This window comes from Neoarius graeffei, chromosome 12 (genome assembly GCF_027579695.1).
Source record: "Neoarius graeffei isolate fNeoGra1 chromosome 12, fNeoGra1.pri, whole genome shotgun sequence".
Lineage (NCBI taxonomy): Eukaryota > Metazoa > Chordata > Actinopteri > Siluriformes > Ariidae > Neoarius > Neoarius graeffei.
The window spans coordinates 13,229,849-13,249,186 of record NC_083580.1 but is presented as its reverse complement, the minus strand read 5'-3'; the positions used below and the strand labels follow the sequence as shown (position 1 = coordinate 13,249,186).

The following is a 19,338-nucleotide window of genomic DNA, read 5'->3' as shown; positions in this document are numbered from 1 at the left end:
GAGAGATAATCTACCTGAGTGAGTGAGTGAGTGAGAGAGAGATAATCTACCTGAGTGAGTGAGTGAGTGAGTGAGTGAGTGAGTGAGTGAGAGATAATCTACCTGGGTGAGTGAGTGAGTGAGTGAGTGAGTGAGTGAGTGAGTGAGTGATAAGTTACCTGAGTGAGTGAGTGAGTGAGTGAGTGAGTGAGTGAGTGAGTGAGTGAGTGAGTGATAATCTACCTGACTGAGTGAGTGAGTGAGTGAGTGAGTGAGTGAGTGAGTGAGTGAGAGATAATCTACCTGAGTGAGTGAGTGAGTGAGTGAGTGAGAGAGAGAGAGATAATCTACCTGAGTGAGTGAGTGAGTGAGTGAGTGAGTGAGTGATAAGCTACCTGAGTGAGTGAGTGAGTGAGAGATAATCTACCTGGGTGAGTGAGTGAGTGATAATCTACCTGAGGGAGGGAGGAGATAGTCTACCTGGGTGAGTGAGTGAGTGAGTGAGTGAGTGAGTGAGTGAGAGATAATCTACCTGAGTGAGTGAGTGAGTGAGTGAGTGAGTGAGTGAGTGAGTGAGAATCTACCTGAGTGAGTGAGTGAGTGAGTGAGTGAGTGAGTGAGTGACAGACAGACGGACAGACAATCTACCTGGGTGAGTGAGTGAGTTACAAGCAAGATTCATGAAATGCTTCATTATCTAAAGTTCTGTGTAGGTCCATTTTTCCTCTAAAAGGTAGAGTCAATAGAAATGTACTCTGAAAGCAACTTCAGTGGTCCTTGAGGTCTAATTATGTTCATAAAATTCATGAAATTGATGTTACACTGCATACATTTTCCCAGGGTTAAAGATACACATCAGAAGGAACAAAGGATGTACAACCCCGATTCCAAAAAAGTTGGGACAAAGTACAAATTGTAAATAAAAATGGAATGCAACGATGTGGAAGTTTCAAAATTCCATAGTTTATTCAAAATAGAACACAGATGATATATCAAATGTTTAAACTGAAAAAATGTATCATTTAAAGAGAAAAATTAGGTGATTTTAAATTTCATGACAACAACACATCTCAAAAAAGTTGGGACAAGGCCATGTTTACCACTGTGAGACATCCCCTTTTCTCTTTACAACAGTCTGTAAACGTCTGGGGACTGAGGAGACAAGTTGCTCAAGTTTAGGGATAGGAATGTTAACCCATTCTTGTTTAATGTAGGATTCTAGTTGCTCAACTGTCTTAGGTCTTTTCTGTCGTATCTTCCGTTTTATGATGCGCCAAATGTTTTCTATGGGTGAAAGATCTGGACTGCAGGCTGGCCAGTTCAGTACCCGGACCCTTCTTCTACGCAGCCATGATGCTGTAATTGATGCAGTATGTGGTTTGGGATTGTCATGTTGGAAAATGCAAAGTCTTCCCTGAAGGAGACGTCGTCTGGATGGGAGCATATGTTGCTCTAGAACCTGGATATACCTTTCAGCATTGATGGTGTCTTTCCAGATGTGTAAGCTGCCCATGCCACACGCACTAATGCAACCCCATACCATCAGAGATGCAGGCTTCTGAACTGAGCGCTGATAACAACTTGGGTCGTCCTTCTCCTCTTTAGTCCAAATGACACGGCGTCCCTGATTTCCATAAAGAACTTCAAATTTTGATTCGTCTGACCACAGAACAGTTTTCCACTTTGCCACAGTCCATTTTAAATGAGCCTTGGCCCAGAGAAGACGTCTGTGCTTCTGGATCATGTTTAGATACGGCTGCTTCTTTGAACTATAGAGTTTTAGCTGGCAACGGCGGATGGCACGGTGAATTGTGTTCACAGATAATGTTCTCTGGAAATATTCCTGAGCCCATTTTGTGATTTCCAATACAGAAGCATGCCTGCATGTGATGCAGTGCTGTCTAAGGGCCCGAAGATCACGGGCACCCAGTATGGTTTTCCAGCCTTGACCCTTACGCACAGAGATTCTTCCAGATTCTCTGAATCTTTTGATGATATTATGCACTGTAGATGATGATATGTTCAAACTCTTTGCAATTTTACACTGTCGAACTCCTTTCTGATATTGCTCCACTATTTGTCGGTGCAGAATTAGGGGGATTGGTGATCCTCTTCCCATCTTTACTTCTGAGAGCCGTTGCCACTCCAAGATGTTCTTTTTATACCCGGTCATGTTAATGACCTATTGCCAATTGACCTAATGAGTTGCAATTTGGTCCTCCGGCTGTTCCTTTTTTGTACCTTTAACTTTTCCAGCCTCTTATTGCCCCTGTCCCAACTTTTTTGAGATGTGTTGCTGTCATGAAATTTCAAATGAGCCAATATTTGGCATGAAATTTCAAAATGTCTCACTTTCGACATTTGATATGCTGTCTATGTTCTGTTCTGAATACAATATCAGTTTTTGAGATTTGTAAATTATTGCATTCCGTTTTTATTTACAATTTGTACTTTGTCCTAACTTTTTTGGAATCGGGGTTGTACAAAAAGTGTCAACACTTCTTAATACTTTTTTTTCATAAAGTGTATGATTTAGTTTTGTGCAGCAGCACATTTTTATGGCATTTGAGGAAAAAAACAATCAACTTAATTTCCAGTGGAGATTCCTGACAGCACTGTCATGTGGCTAAACCTATTGGTTATATACATAGATTTCAGGATGGCATGTAAAATAAATTTAGTACCTTGTACCCTGGTGGTCCATTTGCACCTACTGGCCCTGGTGGACCTGTTTGACCCTTGGTAAAAGAAAAGATTATGTTAAGATCAACTTGGCAAAATTGTTAATTATCAATTACGTTGTTTCAAAATAATCTTAACTTCTGCAAATTAAATAAAAAAATCCACTCACAGGAAGTCCTTTCAACCCACCAAATCCAACTCCACCCATAAGACCTGGCTCACCCTGAGGATAAGGTGGACAAAATTATCTCCTTATAAATGTAAGACACCGTTTCTGCAGTTAAACGAGCACATCTATGGTATTTTTGCTCTCACCAGACGGCCAATGTTGCCCTTGTCCCCTTTCGGTCCCCTCTCTCCTCTTTCTCCTACAGTTCCCCAGGGCCCATCTAAACCAGCCCTCCCTTGATGCCCTTTTTCACCCTGGAAGAAAAAAAAAAAGCCACACCAACCCCAAAGGCCTTAATATGTATTGAGTGTCATATTTTTCAGAAGAGACAGTACAAATGATGTGGTTTATCTTTACAAAAAATGAATGGCTCACTTTTTCCCCTTTGGGCCCAGGGTCACCAGGATCTCCAGGTTTACCAACATCTCCCTTGATTGATACAAGAATACAGACATCAAACATTTGCTTGTATAGTATTATGTCATATTCACACAAACCTTGATGATACAGTGTGCTGAGAAAGAAAAAACAAAAAAACAAAACCCCATTCACCTCTTTCCCCAGTGGCCCAGATGGACCCTGCAGACCTTTTGTACCCTGTGGACCATTCTCTCCTTTCTGTCCCTGGGGACCAGCGTTACCACAGAGGCCTCGTTCTCCCTACGAAAATACAAAACAAAACAAAAACCCAAGAATAATCAGGAACCTCAAAGCCCAAAAATTCTGTAGTATAATAATGATTAATCAATTTTGCAAAATAATATTTATCACCTGACCTGATCCCCTTTTCTCCCCATTGGCCCCATTGGTCCAACTAGACCTGGTGGACCCTAAGGAAAGCAAAACTACATAATTACTGAAAAGTGGCAACAAAATCCCCATTTTTTTTGGAAACACTATAAGAGCTGATAATCTGACCTGTTCACCTTCAAGTCCAGAAGGCCCCATATCACCAGGAGGACCCACTATTCCCTGGTAGTTCACACACATTTTAATGTAAGTGATTCAAACAGAGCAAGATTAATAGGACTTAAGCTCTTAGTAATCTCACCTTCTCCCCTCTCTCCCCAGGTGGTCCAGCCAACCCATTTTCACCTTGAGAGCCCTGGGGAAAAATAATGCAACACTTTCAGCACGTACGCTATTAAACACACCAATACACTATGACCACACACCATCACTCATGATGTCCGATTTTTATTCAGCAGAAATGTTGTATCGATTTTCTATTGTTGCAAGACTTACTGGGATACCTGGAGGCCCTCTTGGACCTGGATCTCCAGGAGCTCCTTTACTGCCATCAGGCCCTGGTCTTCCCATCGTCCCATCAGGTCCCTGCAGCCCTGGAGGACCCTGCAACAGAGAAAGCAATGTATACCAGTACCTATATTTTCTATGGATAATAAAGTCACACTGGAGTGTGACAAGCATGCTTAAATTTTGTTGACTTAGCAAAGAAACGTGGTAGTGGCGCCTCACAGATCCAGCGTCCCTGGTATGATCTTGGGTTATTGTTTATGTGGAGTTTCACATGTTATCTCCATGTGTGTGCATGGGTTTCCTCCAGGTACAGCAGTTTCCTTCTACCTCACAAAACCATGACAATGGGTGGACTGGCTAAGATAATTTTCCCCCAGGTGTGAATGATGTATGACTGTGTCTGTGCATGGTGCCTTGTGACAGACTGGGCTCCCATCCCGAGTGTATTCCTGCTTCACACCCAGTGTTCAAATCAATATATACACTGCATGTGATATTACCACAAGATTGCCAATCCACCTACTGCCATATTTTTGGGAGGCTGGGTGAATCATACTTCTGTTTCTCAATGCCAATCATAATCACCTGTAAATTACCAGTTGCATTCATGACACGGCTGATATACATTTAATGATACCCACAAATCTCTATTAAAGGCAAACCTCAGAGAGCTGAAAATGGCAAAATGATGTCTAAATGCTGAACGAGCACCTCTTAAGGGCAGAAGGAGTTAAATCTTCGACAGGTTAGGACACTTTCTACTTTTATAGGGCACCATTATTTTTCGTCCTAATTGAATGGTTAACTTTATCTGTCTTATGGGTTTGTTTTAGATTGCTTTCTTTCAAGTCATTAATATGAAATGACTTTCACAAAATGTTCACTAGTCTGCAACTGAAATAAATAAGTGGTTTAAACTTGTCAAAGTAATCCATGTATAAAATTGAAGTAACTCACGAATTATACAATTTGAAGTTTATCAATCTAGGTTAACATTCTTGAGTTTTCTTTATACTTAAATTTATACAAACTAAGGGGCTTTCATAGGATATGAACATTTTCCAACTTGGTATTCATGAATAACATTTTTCTCGGGCAAATTCTCTTCTGAACGATGTATGACTACATTTGTTTGTATCCAACTTGTTAAATGAGCCCCATTGTGGATTTACTGATCCGAGTGTTGCTGTTCTTACATTTTGGGGTCATTCGTGCTACAATTTGATGATTTCTGTTTGCCGAGACAACTGTTACAAATTCTCCGTAACCTTGTTAATTCTCAAGTGTGTTCCTGGCCCGAAAACAGTGGCACCACTGACCCCAAAGTGCCAGAACATCAGCACTTGAATCAGCAACTCCTTCAGCACCATGGACAGTGCATTATGGGTACAGAAATAACGGAATAAAGCATGCAAAGACACTGATTGTTTCTCATTACGATAACATAAAACACGTCTTATCAGAATGAGACACGTTTAAAAACCAACAAATGAGAAGTGTCGAGAACAAAATGTACCTGTTTTGTTCACCCTAGCAATAACTTTAGGCTGCAGTCTTGGCAGCTGAGTTAAAGACACGAGTTGTTCCTAAAGGCTGTTCCATTTTCAAGTCTCCTTTATAAAATGGCTAAGAAACGAAGGCAAAATTTCAAGTGTTTATGAAGACTGAAGTGGTGCATTTCTCCCAGCATTTTCAGGCAGAAGAGCACTATTCCCTGTGCCATTTTTTGAAAATATAATACTCTGGTACAAGGTGAAAGTTTTATTTTATTTCATGTGTGTTTTTAGTGCCAATTGATGGGTACAGTGAAGAAAAATCAATCATATTTTAAAAAAGAAACAATAAGAAAACATTATAGTGAGCTAGATAAGCTAAGCATACAGTAAGAAAAAGAAAAATATTCCATAAATATGACTTACACGTGCTCCGTCTATTCCTTGAGGTCCATGATTTCCTTGTCGGCCCTGAGGAGATGCAATGAGTGATGAGAATATAAAAGTGAAAGACCCTGTACACTCATTTGCATTACAAATAAGCAGTTCCTCATCTGCATTATAAAGCATTAAAGCACATTGTAATCTCTATGGTGATTATGTTATGAATCTCACTTGTGGTCCTGGAGGGCCTCTCTCTCCAACTGGGCCAGCTGGACCCTTTAAACAGAAACAAAATGGGTCATACATGTCCATATATTCACTATATATACAGTGGGGCAAAAAAGTATTTAGTCAGTCACCAATTGTGCAAGTTCTCCCACTTAAAAAGATGAGAGAGGCCTGTAATTTTCATCATAGGTATACCTCAACTATGAGAGACAGAATGGGGGGGAAAGAATCCAGGAAATCACATTGTCTGATTTTTAAAGAATTTATTTGCAATTTATGGTGGAAAATAAGTATTTGGTCAATAACAAAAGTTCATCTCAATACTTTGTTATATACCCTTTGTTGGCAGTGACAGAGGTCAAATGTTTTCTGTAAGTCTTCACAAGGTTTTCACACACTGTTGCTGGTAATTTGGCCCATTCCTCCATGCAGATCTCCTCTAGAGCAGTGATGTTTTGGGGCTGTCGCTGGGCAACACGGACTTTCAACTCCCTCCAAAGATTTTCTATGGGGTTGAGATCTGGAGACTGGCTAGGCCACTCCAGGACCTTGAAATGCTTCTTACAAAGCCACTCCTTCATTGCCCGGGCGGTGTGTTTGGGATCATTGTCATGCTGAAAGACCCAGCCACGTTTCATCTTCAATGCCCTTGCTGATGGAAGGAAGTTTTCACTCAAAATCTCACGATACATGGCCCCATTCATTCTTTCCTTTACACGGATCAGTTATCATGGTCCCTTTGCAGAAAAACAGCCCCAAAGCATGATGTTTCCACCCCCATGCTTCACAGTGGGTATGGTCTTCTTTGGATGCAACTCCGCATTCTTTCTCCTCCAAACACAACAAGTTGAGTTTTTACCAAAAAGTTCTATTTTGGTTTCATCTGACCATATGACATTCTCCCAATCCTCTTCTGGATCATCCAAATGCTCTCTAGCAAACTTCAGACGGGCCTGGACATGTACTGGCTTAAGCAGGGGGACACGTCTGGCACTGCAGGATTTGAGTCCCTGGCGGCATAGTGTGTTACTGATGGTAGCTTTTGTAACTTTGGTCCCAGCTCTCTGCAGGTCATTCACTAGTTCCCCCCATGTGGTTCTGGGATTTTTGCTCACCGTTCTTGTGATCATTTTGACCCCACGGGGTGAGAGCTTGTGTGGAGCCCCAGATTGAGGGAGATTATCAGTGGTCTTGTATGTCTTCCATTTTCTAATAATTGCTCCCATAGTTGATTTCTTCACACCAAGCTGCTTACCTATTGCAGATTCAGTCTTCCCAGCCTGGTGCAGGTCTACAATTTTGTTTCTGGTGTCCTTTGACAGCTCTTTGGTCTTGGCCATAGTGGAGTTTGGAGTGTGACTGTTTGAAGTTGTGGACAGGTGTCTTTTATACTGATAACGAGTTCAAACAGGTGCCATTAATACAGGTAACGAGTGGAGGACAGAGGAGCCTCTTAAAGAAGAAGTTACAGGTCTGTGAGAGCCAGAAATCTTGCTTGTTTGTAGGTGACCAAGGTGACTTGTTTGCGTGTGTGTGGGGTGGGGGTAGGGGGGATGTCTGTCCAATAGTGTGATCACTGTCTGTCCAATAGTGTGATCACTGTACTAGGACATTACTGATACTGACCCCTGCTTTCCTGGACTGTGTAGTGGGGACTGTGCAATAATACCCTGTGCATTGGTCTGGGTAACTATACTGCATTCTGTGGCCACAGCTTTGTAATGTAATATGATGACTCACTTGCACCTTACTTATTACTATTACTATTTATACCTCTATTTTTAACTTACCAACTGTGTGTGTGTGTGCGTGTGTGTGGGGGGGGTATGTGTCCCATACCAACATTAATCTACCTCTACTGCGCTGCTAACTTGGTCAGTGAATACCTGAACCCTGCACCTATTTATTATTTATCTTAATTTTATATCATCACTTCCAACCTTACCAGTACATTTGATTGTATATATTTATTGTGTATCTTATATTTTCTATATATATTTTAAATATTGATGTACAGTACCTATATTGTTTGAAGTACTTAATTTATTTATTATTTTATGGGCATCTGTGGGCTGTTTCTAAACGACATCTCACTGTACTTGTATGGTGACAATAAAGTACTATTACTACTTATTTTACCGAGGAATTTACCAATTAATTCATTAAAAATCCTACAATGTGATTTCCTGGATTCTTTCCCCCCATTCTGTCTCTCATAGTTGAAGTGTACCTATGATGAAAATTACAGGCCTCTCTCATCTTTTTAAGTGGGAGAACTTGCACAATTGGTGGCTGACTAAATACTTTTTTGCCCCACTGTAACTCTTTAGAGCAGATTCTCCTTGAAAAAATAAATATTATATCTAAACCTAACACTCACTGGAGGTCCAGGCTTTGCACTGGGTCCTGGGGGGCCTTTCACTCCAGGTTCTCCCTATCAGGTATATAGTTTGAGGAGTTAAATTTTTGGATAATTCCAAAACTTCACAAGTAAAGTAAGAATATTATGTAAAAAGATGATTCATATGATATTGTAGTCACCTGTTCTCCCATGTGTCCTGGTTTTCCTTGTGTGCCTGTGCTTCCTGGGAAACCCTTGATAAGTAGAAAATCACTATAAGATAGCTGTCTTCAGGGAGCTTATATAAGCAAAGACGGTCTAAATGCACTGTACTGGGTATTAAGTTGGGCCTACTATGTCCAAAAAATGGCATACTAATGTACTAAATAGCATGTCAGAATGGTGTCCCAATATCAGTACCAATAATGCTGTCTATCTAAGTTTGTTTTAAGACATCCAGGTAAAATGTTTAAAATTGTATTGAAGTCGCTGGACTGTTCAAAGAAAACCAAACAAGACATTTCAATGTTCATCCAAACACCATCAGTATGTGTGAGAGGAAGTAACGCTGGCAAAATAAAAAATAAAAAAAACATACAAAAGCCGCATGATCACACGACAGGAGATACTGAAGTCACATGACTACTTAAGATGTCACTGAATTGTGGTTGCCAGAGAAAATGTTCCCAGCAGCTCACAGTGGTGCCCGACTTCCCAGTTTTGTGGTGGAGCCAGCTGGTACGGTTTTAGTGCTGTACTATTTTTGTCATGTTATATTTATTGTGCGGGTTAAGATTTTTACACACACAAACTCCAACTATCTGTTCAGCACACGAGAAGAATAACTTACAGGAAGATGTACAACCAGCAAATGAACACTGAATGATTCAGGTTCAGTGCTAACTTGCTACTACCGTGAAGCAATACCCAGTTCAGTTTCAGGGACAGGACAAATCGGTTATTTTTTTTTTCCGCGGGCTCTATGAGTTCCTGGAATTGAGAAACTGTTTAAAATAGAATCTCTAGCTCCCTCGAGTAGTCAGTGGCTCAATGACGTCATGTCTTTTCTAAAGTTGGAAAAGATCAGATATTCAGTGAACGGTAACTCTGCTAAATTTTATAACAAGTGGCTTCCCTTTCTTACATTCTTCCACTCTCTCCAGTCTCTGCCCCCTAACTGACGGACCCTCTCTCTCCCTTTTTATTTATTTATCTATTTATTTTAGGGTTTTTTTTTTTGCCTTTTGGTTTTATTTGTACTGTGCAGCTTTAGTATTTAATTATTACGTAATAGAACTTCGTTATTTATTTATTTATTATTTTTATTTTCTTTGAATTGTGTAATGTCTTGTTCTTGTTTGTAAAAAAAAAATCCTAAGAGGTAGACTGTATGCCTTTCTCTTAATTCATCGAGATGCACAGTATTTCTGTGGTATTGGTAGGTGTATTTTGTAGATTGTTGTGCAGGGATGGTGTGGTACTGAATGTTGATTTGACATTGTTTCCTGTTTTGATGTGCCTTGCCTCCTAATAAAAATATTAATAAAATAGAATCTCTACCAAACTCGTTGTTATTTCTTCGATATATACTTAGTTTATTTGTGTTGACAGCACTAATAGACTCATACATAATAGCTCATGCTGACTTGAAAGAGCCTGCTTAGAATTTAAATGGTCTGCATGGCCAAATTGTAAAAAAATATATATATTAGTGCTGTCAAGCGATTAAAATATTTAATCGCGATTAATGTCGCGACTATCATAGTTAACTCGCGATTAATCGCAATTTAATCGCACATTTTTGTCACATGAAAAACCAGTGTAATTCTCTTATCAGCATAAAAAAGTGAATGGGCTTGCTTTGTACCAATGTTGTTTTTTTTTTTTTTATTGCAAAGCATAACACGTCTTGACACAGCCACTGCAAAGTGAAACCTAAGCCGAGCACCGTGGCTCTTCGTCCCGAGGCGTGGGGCTAGCAAGAGAACCATGAGTGAAGTGATCTACTGCTTGAGTTAGTCTACAACTCAGAGAGACAGGTTACACAGTGACAGTAGGCTTGACATGCTTGATTATAATATAAAGTACACTATTATATTAACTTTAAGTTGTTCGTTGATAAATATTGCATTGAATCTGATCTTTACTGTTTCAGCTCACTTAACACATTTTGTACTTTTACACTTTCTGCCTGTTGATGCGTCGCGCTGTCCAATCAGAGGCGGCCAAATTTGCATATTACAGGAAGGATTTCTGGGATAGCATTGAGTTTACAGTTCAGAGGGATCTGGCTTCTTTAGACGCTGTCTTCTTAAAACTGAATAAATATTTAAAAAGAGCCAAATGAGCCAGTCCTTTGAACGGCTCTTTTCAAAGAACGGATCAAAAAGATGCGGATCCCATCAAAGAGCCATAAATCCCATCTCTACTATCGCGCCCTGCCCGCGCTGGTTCTTTGGGGGGAGGAGGGCAGAGGACTCTGGCTGTGCGGGGCGCGGCATCACAGTCTAGCTGCTATCGGTTTTCTAAGCGAAGTCTCTGTTCCAAGTTCCTGGCAGTTTCAAAAGCTTATGAAAAACCTACATCATGTCACGGAGCGTTAATCTCGCGATAAACAAATTATCGCCGTTAAAATTGAGTCAAGTTAACGCGTTAATAATGCGACATTTTTGACAGCACTAATATATATATATATATATAGCCAGCTGCTCTATTGTGGAAAAAAAAAGAAAAATGGCAAATCAGTATGTTGTGTGGAAAAAAATTTGGCTGGTTTGCTAAGATTCATTTCATTGAACAGCCAATCAAACGGCTTAAGTTTCAACGGCTGACAACTGACCTGGTGTGACAAGGGCCTTCAATTCCCCAGTTCACAACCATCACCAGTGTTTACTCAAGACACAAAGCAGAATGAATCCTTGGATCTATGATCTTTCCGCTAAACCTCAACTTTACCCTCTAAATCTGGGAAACGTATCATATTATCTCATTTTTATGTACTCACTATAGTCACTCACTGTCCCCCCCCCCCAATAAATTCTCGAGAACCATCCTCTTTAGCATGCACCAATCACTGCATGATCCAAACTTCTCCCAGGTCTCATCCTTCCCTTTGAAATGTATGGTTAAGCAAAAAACCCTGTGAATAATGATTAGCATACTTGCTGTTAAAACATGAAAACTATTTGTGTTAACAAGCAGATATATCTAATAAACCTGACCACTAAGTCCATTTTTCTATGACTACAGACATGCATATTAATTTATATGAGTGGAAAATGGTGATTTCCACTTTGTTTTGACTTACATACAAACACTGTTAATTGAAAAGACCCACTTGCTGGAGATCTATGCAGAAGCATCACTTACATACATGCCAACGGGGCCCTGAGGTCCCACTGCTCCTGGCTTTCCAGAGAAACCCTGAGAAAATAGCAACGTTAAATTATAGACTAGTATTCACTTGGCACAAAATGGTCTGAAACAAGCAAGTAAACATGAACACAATTACCCTCTCTCCTGGTGGACCCGGACTGCCCATGGGTCCTTCTTGTCCAGGTGGACCCTGCAAATGGAATAACAGTGAGGTATAATTGTAAGTAAATGTACATGGTGTGTTCATTATTGAATTATTCATTACTGACTTGTCCTCTCAAGAAATATTTGTTGATATAAACCATGCTCTGGAACTTATTTCTAGAACTTGTTAAAGTCTCTGGATGACCTGACCATGAGAAAAACAACAGTGTTCCTTCACCACAAAGAATGAAAAAACCTACAAGTCAAAAAGAGCCAATAAAAAGGGCCTTCTTTGGATTTAATTTCAGTGTGCCGTAGCTGCAACTCACTGATGAAAGCAATACAACTGGGAATTATATTCACTTTTGACACAAAAGCCCACCTGAAGAACTCAAGCGACATGAACAACGGAATAAAAGTTTTCGCTTTTCAGTGTGCAGTGTTTTCCATCTGCCACCGATTAAAAAAACCCCAAAAAAACCCCAACTGTTTGTTTACTGTACTTCACATTATTTCACTGCTGTGATTTCTTTCCTATTTTAAACACAAAATTCACATTTACCTGTGGCACAAATTGTTCCGAACAAACAATCCCCTGGCGATTGTTTTTCATGACAGATGTTGCGGGGTTCTTTCGAAACCCCCCCCCCAAAAAAAAAACAGGCTCAGTCGGAAAATATGGTCGTGTTTTTTTTTTTTCTTTATTGTCCTCACCTCACCAGGTGCAAGCAGTGCCAGTATTTACAACCCAAAATCCAAATAACGTGAAGGAAACAAAAACAAAAATTAAACAGAAATGCACTATATACGCAAATGGGGAAGGAAAAAAAATGAGCTCTTCAACAACTCAACACAAGACTCCCTGTTACCTTCTCTGTAACTCACCACACTCACCTAGTAGGGCCCAGGCAGCCCCTTTTTATACCCATAGCCCCTCCCACTAGGCCTAAAAAAAAAAACCCATAAACAACTTCCCTTCATTGTAGTGTTCGTTTTTTTTCCATAAATAATCATTCCAAACATCCCACAAAAATATACATGTATGATGACCATGGCCGGATTGACATTATTATTAAAACATTATTGTGCATCACCTGACCCGTCTTCCCCCGTGTCATCCCTCTATATAAGTGACGCCTATTCTCCCGCCCGGTTTTGCCGCCGGAAGCGGATGGGTAGGTTATGGCGGGGCGTTTCTATAGACCAGGTAAGTTCATCTGTTTGTGTGTGTATGCGTCTTTATATTTGTGCTACCAAGTGTGCACCCTTGGTCGCGCTATTGTTCGGGGAGGGGAAGAGAGATGCATAGTACGTGTGTGCTGTGCCGGCCGCAGTCAGTGACGGAGCTGCTCCGTCACAACAGAGCTCAACAATCGAAAAACAGTTCAATAACTGTTTTGTTTTTAATGTGATGTGTTGTCCACATATCATAAATTATATCTGCATATCACAAGAGCAATACAGTTTGTATTTTATGGGTCTCTTTTCACCACTATGAATACTTTGCCCTTTGGCGTGAAATCGTCTCCCAGTTTTGGGTATTTTTATGGGTGTGATATGCAAACATAATCCATATTTTGTGTAAAAAAAAAAGGCTTGAATGTACTATAGGTCAAAGACACTGTTGACGTTAAAGACACTGAAACGCTGAATATTTTCAGTCAATTGAATAGTATTCCTTTACTCTACAGTACAACCCCGATTTCAAAAAAGTTGGGACAAAGTACAAATTGTAAATAAAAACGGAATGCAATAATTTACAAATCTCAAAAACTGATATTGCATTCACAGTAGAACATAGACAACATATCAAATGTCGAAAGTGAGACATTTTGAAATTTCATGCCAGATATTGGCTCATTTGAAATTTCATGACAGCAACACATCTCAAAAAAGTTGGGACGGGGCAATAAGAGGCTGGAAAAGTTAAAGGTACAAAAAAGGAACAGCTGGAGGACCAAATTGCAACTCATTAGGTCAATTGGCAATAGGTCATTAACATGACTGGGTATAAAAAGAGCATCTTGGAGTGGCAGCGGCTCTCAGAAGTAAAGATGGGAGGAGGATCACCAAGCCCCCTAATTCTGCGCCGACAAATAGTGGAGCAATATCAGAAAGGAGTTCGACAGTGTAAAACTGCAAAGAGTTTGAACACATCATCATCTACAGTGCATAATATCATCAAAAGATTCAGAGAATCTGGAAGAATCTCTGTGCGTAAGGGTCAAGGCCGGAAAACCATACTGGGTGCCCGTGATCTTCGGGCCGTTAGACAGCACTGAATCACATACAGGCATGCTTCTGTATTGGAAATCACAAAATGGGCTCAGGAATATTTCCAGAGAACATTATCTGTGAACACAATTCACCGTGCCATCCGCCGTTGCCAGCTAAAACTCTATAGTTCAAAGAAGAAGCCATATCTAAACATGATCCAGAAGTGCAGACGTCTTCTCTGGGCCAAGGCTCATTTAAAATGGACTGTGGCAAAGTGGAAAACTGTTCTGTGGTCAGACGAATCAAAATGTGAAGTTCTAATGGAAATCAGAGACGCCGTGTCATTCGGACTAAAGAGGAGAAGGACGACCCAAGTTGTTATCAGCGCTCAGTTCAGAAGCCTGCATCTCTGATGGTATGAGGTTGCATTAGTGCGTGTGGCATGGGCAGCTTACACATCTGGAAAGACACCATCAATGCTGAAAGGTATATCCAGGTTCTAGAGCAACATATGCTCCCATCCAGACAACGTCTCTTTCAGGGAAGACCTTGCATTTTCCAACGTGACAATGCCAAACCACATACTGCATCAATTACAGCATCATGGCTGCGTAGAAGAAGGGTCCGGGTACTGAACTGGCCAGCCTGCAGTCCAGATCTTTCACCCATAGAAAACATTTGGCGCATCATAAAACGGAAGATATGACAAAAAAGACCTAAGACAGTTGAGCAACTAGAATCCTACATTAGACAAGAATGGGTTAACATTCCTATCCCTAAACTTGAGCAACTTGTCTCCTCAGTCCCCAGACGTTTACAGACTGTTGTAAAGAGAAAAGGGGATGTCTCACAGTGGTAAACATGGCCTTGTCCCAACTTTTTTGAGATGTGTTGTTGTCATGAAATTTAAAATCACCTAATTTTTCTCTTTAAATGATACATTTTCTCAGTTTAAACATTTGATATGTCATCTATGTTCTATTCTGAATAAAATATGGAATTTTGAAACTTCCACATCATTGCATTCCGTTTTTATTTATAATTTGTACTTTGTCCCAACTTTTTTGGAATCGGGGTTGTACATGTAACATGATGATTATTATGGTTCAAAAATGCCACAAAAGTTGATGATAAAACACCTTATTCATCACATTATGATACGTACACTGCAAATTAGTCAAGTTTGAGTAAAACCAATATTATGTTTTCTCTGTCTTTGCCATCATCTTTTTAGTCCTTATTTTTTAAGGGTCCAATTTATTTTTCATAAATATTTTATCATCTATGAGTGAGCATGTTTACACAGAGCTTAAAAGAGCTCGTCAAAATATACATCAGCTTCTTGGTAAATAAGCTTTCAGCTTAAAGTGCTTGCATACAAATTAGCTTCCCGTGCCAATTAGCTGCCTTTATTAATATTCTTATTAAATTAGACACTAAATGAAATGGGCGTGCCTGTAATACTAATACAGTCCTTAAGCTATTTTGAATAAATTAAATGGTGATAAGGAAAAGGAAGCTCACAGGATGTCCTGTTGGTCCATCCATACCAGGCTCCCCAGCAATGCCATGCACACCCTGGATGAAGAAGGGGGAAAAAAAAAAGAGAAAACTTATTACTACAAAACTGTGTGTTTATTTTTCAGCTGATTATAGGTCACCATTGCATTTTCAGCACCCTGTATTTTACTGGATCATTTATGGTTAAGATAGGCTATTCAACATTCAACAAGCAGCCCATTTTCAAATCCTTCAAAATAATGTGTTTGGAGGACCTTTTTTATGAAACTATAACAAGCGCATCACATCCACTAAAGACATGATCACCAGTATACCAACAAGAGCTTATTTCAGCATCATAGTGCTGTCAAATAACATCTAGCGCTCAATGGTAGGGGCTGATGAATAACGAAAGCACATATAGCACATAAAAAGGAAAGAAACTGCATTTAGGTAACCATCTGAGGCTTTATTTTTGAAAGAAACGTATTCACCATTAGTCCTTTTTCCCCTGGGTTACCTGAAGCACCTTGGGGTCCCTGAAATACAGAAAAGATATTAAGCAATGAAATCATTCAGACTCCACTAGTCTGTAACAGAGGAGTTTTGCTGAAATCTCGGAGTTTTAGGAATCTAACATTAATATATAGAAAGATGCATTATAAACGTTAACATCCGAGAAATAAATACAATTTGCCATGCTTCGATATATCATCATTTTACATACTATATATAATATAGGGCTGTATTCAGACCTCGCTTAATTTAATTCCATAAGTTATGACAATATTTATGTGAAGAACATTTTGCATATTCAGATTCAGATTATGTAGCTGCTTAAATTGGTTTACTGCACTGCAAAATAATACATCTTAGCAAGAGAAAATATTTCGAATATAGTCAAACTTATCGAGCATTTCCTATTAAGATTACAGTAAACCAAATCTGAGAATGTTAGACCTATTGCTTGACGTTAAAAACTAATTTCAAGCTTTACATTGCGATATTCTTTTGGCAAATAATTTCGCTCCTTTTGAGAAATAAATGCATAAAATTAGCCAAGTTATCCGCCGATAGAACTAGATTATTTCAAGCTTGACGTGAGTAAAAATGTCTAAAAATACAACCCCAAATCAGAAAAAGTCGGGACAGTATGTTGAAATTGAAATTAAAACTGAAAACAATGATTTGTAAATAATCTTTGACCTGTATTGCACACTAAACAATACAACAGCACATTATTTGATGTTTTACTTCATGAATATTATTGTTTTTTCAAAATAAACACTTATTTCAATTTTGATTCTTGCAACAGATTTAAAAAAAAAAAAAGTTGGGACGGTAAAGAATTTATCATTTTATAATGTTGCCATTCCTTCTCACAACACTTAAAATATGCTTAAAGGTGCCCTTCCACCAAAAACATTTAATACTGGCTCTTTTTGAAATACTATAGTTCACTCCGAGTTGTATATGCATGCTGCATGTGAAAATGTAATTCTACTCCCCTTCCCTGTATTAGCTTATGAAAGACAATAGTCGGAAAAACGAGCGGATCTGAAAAAGCCATACAAACTTACGTCACTTCGTAAATTAGTATTCATGGCCTCGCCCACCTTGGCTTGCGACCGCCCACGGGAAGGAAGTTCGGATTTAAGCGCGAGGAGAGATAGCAGAGCCCATCTCGTCAGTAGCTAATGAAGAGGACCTAACAGCAAATTGAAAACATGGCTGAACAAGTTCGTGCCTGTGTTATTTGTGGCAGTAACACATCAACGTTGCATTTCTTGCCCAAGATAGAAGAGCTGAAGAAGAAATGGTTGGAATTTATCTTTGGAACACCACCAGCGAAGTATAATGCAACGTTAGTACTGTGTTCTGATCATTTCAACCACAGTGACTTTTCAAACTTCGGTGCCTTCAGTAGTGGTTTTGCTTTGAGGTTGTTTTTAATACCTGGATCTGTACCGTCAAGACGATCGACCACCAACTCACAAGCTGTAAGTAAAACATCAACTTTTTGTTCAAAGGTTTTTGTTACAAAATAGCATGTTCATATTCTCCACGTTAGCATGCATGACATGGTCACAAGCTAGGCAGGGATGAGAGTTTTCCGCTTTTCGGCGGATTTCCGCTTTTTCTGAGTAAAAAAACGACCTTTTTATATTATGCCAAATCCGTTGAGAATTTTTTTTAATTAATTTCGGGGGGTTGGGGTATGTTCCTTCATGCTGTTCAAACTTTATTAACTCCAACGATGTTTACACATTATTTGTAAGTCGCTATCTTTAGTCTCGTTTAAATCTCGTTGAATGTGATGTAAAATTCGTGTTATCTACATTGATGTCGAGACCATAATAGCCAATCAAAACAGTTTTTACAAAGACACCCACATTCTTTTTTTTAAGTCACTCGTTCATTTTATTTGTTTGTTTGTTCAGTAAAAACCCAAACATTTGTTGAATTTCTTATTTCCTCGCGTCGCACTTCAATGACGTCAGCGCACGGTATTTTTCCCTTCGCGGTTTGTTCCTTCTCTCTCGCCGTATTAAGACACTCACATCCGCTTGTTCTGACTCACTGGAGGTAGCGTCACATACCCCTTTTCCACCAAATCAGTTCCAGGGCTGGTTCGGGGCCAGTGCTGGTGCTGGTTCACAACTCGTTCAACTTGCGAGCCAGCTGAGAACCAGTTTGCTTTTCCATAGCTCGCGGTGCCACGTCATTACGTCGCTGTATACGTCATTACGTCGCTGTATACGTCAGTTACATCGCTACGTTTGCTTAAACCTTGGCGCGAATATCGAAGCAAAAACAACAAGGAAGAAGCAGCAACAACAACAATAATAATAATGGATGACTTCGCGTTTGTACAGCTGCTGCTTCTCGTCGCTTAAAAATGGCGACCTTTCGCGATCTTCTTATTGTTGTTGGTCTTAACAACTCCGCTCCCCCGCTGACGTAAGCTGTTCTTTCCTCTGGCCCAGCAGAGAGTTGGTGCTAGCCTGGACCTGGTTTTTCTGGCCCCAGAGCCAGTTCTTTGTCAGTGGAAACAGAAAACCCGGTTCCAAACTAAGCACTGGCCCCGAACCAGCCCTGGAACTGCTTTGGTGGAAAAGGGGCATGGTGCTGTTAGCTAATCAGAGGTAACACATTTACTGATTGCTGTTAGCCAATCAGAGGTAACACGTTTACATGTCATGAATATTTAATTAGCAAGAGCTGAAATCCTGTCGTTCTCCCGCCACCCACTCCTCCAGCAAACTAGAACAGCCTGAAACAGGAGAACCACAGCATTTTTTTTCACCAAAACCGGCTCACAGGGCATTCATTCATACTAGAGACCACCGCACAATTAATGAAAAAACGATGCAAGAAGACCTTTAAGGATTGAAGACACCAAGTGATGAAGCATTTCAGGTGTTATTTTGTTCCATTCTTCCTGCCTATTGTGCATTTTGTGATACAAGCACCAAATTTGGCACAAATGTACATTGACATATGGCGAACATTTTCAGATATTGAGCCACTCGGAATTCTCTCTTCATGTCCGCCATATTGGAATT

At 39.8% G+C, this 19,338-nt stretch overlaps 1 protein-coding gene across 1 annotated transcript in view; it reads right to left on the bottom strand.

The window, feature by feature from the left end:
* The window catches only part of si:ch211-196i2.1 (collagen alpha-1(I) chain), a 235,161-nt gene that overhangs the window by 31,461 nt on the left and 184,362 nt on the right, over window positions 1–19,338 (bottom strand). The window contains exons 31-47 of the mRNA XM_060936612.1: window positions 16,267–16,338; window positions 15,797–15,850; window positions 12,048–12,101; window positions 11,906–11,959; window positions 8,737–8,790; window positions 8,576–8,629; window positions 6,199–6,243; window positions 6,010–6,054; window positions 4,076–4,183; window positions 3,882–3,935; window positions 3,749–3,802; window positions 3,607–3,660; window positions 3,383–3,490; window positions 3,206–3,259; window positions 2,977–3,084; window positions 2,831–2,884; window positions 2,664–2,717 (exon numbers count right to left, since the gene is read on the bottom strand). Of these exons, the coding sequence (XP_060792595.1) occupies window positions 2,664–2,717; window positions 2,831–2,884; window positions 2,977–3,084; window positions 3,206–3,259; window positions 3,383–3,490; window positions 3,607–3,660; window positions 3,749–3,802; window positions 3,882–3,935; window positions 4,076–4,183; window positions 6,010–6,054; window positions 6,199–6,243; window positions 8,576–8,629; window positions 8,737–8,790; window positions 11,906–11,959; window positions 12,048–12,101; window positions 15,797–15,850; window positions 16,267–16,338 (1,080 nt within the window). The remainder of the gene's footprint in view (window positions 1–2,663; window positions 2,718–2,830; window positions 2,885–2,976; window positions 3,085–3,205; window positions 3,260–3,382; window positions 3,491–3,606; window positions 3,661–3,748; window positions 3,803–3,881; window positions 3,936–4,075; window positions 4,184–6,009; window positions 6,055–6,198; window positions 6,244–8,575; window positions 8,630–8,736; window positions 8,791–11,905; window positions 11,960–12,047; window positions 12,102–15,796; window positions 15,851–16,266; window positions 16,339–19,338) is intronic.